The following is a 3,960-nucleotide window of genomic DNA, read 5'->3' on the forward strand; positions in this document are numbered from 1 at the left end:
GTGGCAACGGTGTTGATAGCGGTGGGGAAGCAAGAGGGAACGATGGAGATAAAGAGTTTGGGGCTTTATTGAATTTTGAGGCTATTATGAAGGAAGCGGAAGGTCGTGGTGTGAAGCTTCCTTTGGATGTGTTGGATGCAGCGAAGACCAAGGCATTCGAGAAATGTCCCTCCAATTATGCTTGGATTTACAGGTAGGTTTCTTTCATTGATTGAATTTTTAGGGAGGAAAATAAAAGCGTTGTTTCACTTATATTGCTAGTGGGTGCATTGGTAAGAATTTTTAAATTACTTAATGCCAATTATCTGCTTCGACTGATTTCCTTAGCTAAAGGTGCTTTAATGAGAAGTTCTTCTTGAATTAAATTATGTATTTTCTAATTTAAATATGTATAAAGGACCAAATAATGAAATTGTCAAATTTATGCCAATAGCCATACGTGAATGAAGCTAATCCTTTTACATCCAAGGTCTCTCTATATATGCTGCATGTTAGACTTTTATTATGCTGTAGTACACCTATTCAAACTACATTCCTAAAAACTTCTTTAAAAATAACATTATCAGTCTCTGTACATTTATCCTCATCATGAGATAAAAGTATCTTAAGATCACCCCTGTGTGTCACCCTAGATGCTGTAACATGAAGTTGACTCTGGGTGAAAACATGTTTTTTGAGAATTAACCCAACCTTCGCTAGTGATTTCCCTTGGCTCTTGTTTATAGTCATCGCATATGATATCATTATAGGAAACTGTCTTCGTTGGAACTTAAATGGTATTCGATGATCAGAAGGACTTAGAGTCATCCTAGGAATAAAGACTTTCTGACCTTTGTTCTTTCCGGCGCTACCACGTGCTTCTATTATGTATTTTCTAAGCTTAGTGACAACTAAACGTGTTCCATTGAACAATCCTGCCGAGTGGTCAATGTTCCTTAAAAACATGATAGGAGTTCCGACTTTTAATGTAAGCTCATGATTGGGCACTCCTGAGCATTCAATTGTATTAAAAAATTCAGGTGTGTAAATGGATGCCAATAAGTCGTTATTAGACTCGGTTGGTCATACCTTGTCTGAGCTATAATATGTTTATGCTTTAGTAGGGTTTAAGCTCATCATGAATTGGTTTATCTCATTAACTATTTGCAATGTTGGTGCAAGTATTGCTTGGTCTTCAATGTGTTCATCAGTAATGGTGCCATCAAAAAGTTCTGGATAAGTAACCTTGCAAATTGCCTCAATTGGATCATTCCAGTCTTTAACCAGTATGTCATATGGGATTACAATCTTCTAACACTGATCCATTGGATTTCTGTGACTACCATCACTAATACCAAGTATCCAATCGGCAAACCCTTTTAACTCAGATGACCTTGTGTTGGAATCACCTGATTTCATTCTCATATTTTTTTGTCAATGTCAAGAGTTTGCACTAATTCCAGATGTAAGATGAGTTTATAGTGGCGTTAACAATCTCTTGCTGAGTCCCTTTAGGGATCACCGGTAATATCTGTCGAAAATCACCCCCAAAAACAGCTGTCTTCCCACCGAATGGCTGGTCAAGACTGTTTGGATTCTTGAATCTTAAGATGTCACGTATTGTCCTATCAAGAGCTTCAATACAGAATCTATTTACCATAGGAGCCTCATCCCAAATGATAAGATTTGTCTTTATTAACAGCTCGGCTAATGCACTTCCTTGTCTTATATTGCATGTTGAGAGTTCATCTAGATTGAGTGGGATTGAAAAATGTGAATGTGTTATACTATCCCTGGATAATAAAAGATATGCAATCCCATTCGATACAACAGTAAGTATAACCTGTGATCTAGATCTCAATGCAGCTGCTAAAGTCTTCCAAACAAATGTTTTGCCAGTCGCACCATACCCATACAAAAGAATACTCCACCCTTTCCATTTTCAACAACATCCATGACTGTCTTATAAACCAAGTATTGCTCGTCGGTTAGTTGTTGCAAACAGGTGGCATGGTCTAGAGCTAATTGTCTTTTATCATAGCGGAGCTCATCGAAAATTAACATGTTCATTCCATCAGCATATAGTTGACTATATACAACAATTCATTTCGAATATGTGTTTTGCAAAAAAAGGCTTTTAGAAATTATATACTCTTTACTAATTATTGCATATGAAGAATAAAAATCATATATACTAAACTAACTATTTGAAAACTAATATTCATATATTTAATGGATTGTTATTAAATTATTAAATGACCATATAAAAATTCTTTGAAAATGTTAAATTTGTTATAATCGAAGTTATATTGACACATTTACTTATAAAGCTTTGGTATATATATTTTATATAACGAGTTTTCAAAAACATGAAAAGAAGTTCATTATTAGTAAAAAATTGTATCAGAGATTTGCAATTTATATTTATTATATAATCCAAGTAAGTAACTACTTTTGTATCTTCATTTGTAGAATGCTATTTTTATAAAAACATAAAATTAATTAAATATTATTTAAATAGAATTTTTTAGTCATGTATTTTTAACCTGTTCATTCCATCAGTATATAATTGACTATTCAGTTGGCTTGTATTTGGAACTGACATCGGAGAGAAATCCTGAAGACTCTTGTTGTATAAGTTAAGTGTTCTCTCAATTTCTATCAACGTCAACTCCTTCAATTCATCATCGGAAAGGAATGAATCTATCAATAGGAAGATCAAATTTGTATGAATGAATCTTGAAGAATAACTTCAGTTACGTAACCAGAATTAAAAATAAGAACAAATAATATTAAATTTTATCCTAGTTGCTTAGATAAAGACAACTTACTGAGTACACTAATACTTATCTCTCTCAAAAGATAAGATCGCTTATCCATACACAGAATTTTGGTTCTATTCATTGAATTTCTATTTATATCCTATAATACACCTAAGTTCAAATATGATTAGCATGGCTACTAAAAAACTGCTCATCTTAAATTTTTTGATTATCCAGAACATTCTTATATAAACTACCAAAATTTCTCGACAAATCCTACAAACACATATGGCACTATTAACAATGAATTTCTGTTTGACATAAATATCAATATATTACTGATATTGACATTCCAATTAGTTGAAAAATACAAAACCTTAGACTACGACTATAAGTTACCTGGATTGTCAAGAAGCCTCCTCTGCCTATGAAGTATGTCATCGGATAATAGATGCCATGTCTTCTGCCATATGTGTTCTGGTGTATCCATTGAATTTGAAAACAACAGCATTGCAAATAGCTTCCTCAAGTATGTACTCGATCCCCAGTGGCTTGCTTCCACTATTGTATCTATATATTCCTTGTCATCATGTAGGAGGCCACGTGCGTAACATGCATCTTTGAAAGTAGCATATAAAACACCATCTATAGTACGAATGTTCTCATAAGAAGTTGGGTCTCTTACGAAATTGAGCAATAACCGCATGTAATAACTTTCACCGAATCCTGGAGGTATATAAAAAATCCTTCCGATAATAGAATGTGATTTTCTAGGCAACCAAACCCTCTCATCTGGCTTCCATACGAATTTAGTTGGAAGTTCAGCATACATCAGTGCCCTTGCTTCTTCATAATCCTTCTTTGCTTGAAACTATCCTAAAAACATAGATTCCTTCACTGATGCTTTTCTAACAACATCCTCCAGATTTTTGTGGTCTTTGAATATTACATTCTGTTCATCAGGTAAGTGAAAACCCAATCTCACAACAGATGGATCTCTATAATGGATGTTAAAACCAAAAATCCTCCATGCTGCTTCACATGGTGGTACATATCTATAATCATAATACATGCTCACCTCATCATATTCATCTAACTCAGCATCCGCTGTGACACTTTTATAGAAGGAAGCAATTACACGATCATGACCTTTGTTCGCGTATTTGGACAAATACTTTATCGATCTTGATTGATTACACCACTCCACATTTATATGTGC

At 34.0% G+C, this 3,960-nt stretch overlaps 1 protein-coding gene across 1 annotated transcript; it reads right to left on the reverse strand.

Moving 5' to 3' along the window:
• Nucleotides 1–1,089: 1,089 nt before the first annotated feature.
• LOC148547826 (uncharacterized) lies at nucleotides 1,090–3,573 on the reverse strand. The gene is made up of 4 exons (XM_088495552.1): nucleotides 3,141–3,573; nucleotides 2,526–2,682; nucleotides 1,890–2,068; nucleotides 1,090–1,256 (listed from the first exon to the last, which is right to left on the reverse strand). Exons 1-4 carry the CDS (start codon nucleotides 3,571–3,573, stop codon nucleotides 1,090–1,092), a joined length of 936 nt encoding a protein of 311 aa, XP_088351678.1.
• Nucleotides 3,574–3,960: the final 387 nt, after the last annotated feature.

The sequence above is a fragment of the Arachis ipaensis genome, chromosome B8, assembly GCF_059453495.1.
Source record: "Arachis ipaensis isolate K30076 ecotype BB chromosome B8, ASM5945349v1, whole genome shotgun sequence".
In the NCBI taxonomy this organism is placed as follows: Eukaryota; Viridiplantae; Streptophyta; class Magnoliopsida; order Fabales; family Fabaceae; genus Arachis; species Arachis ipaensis.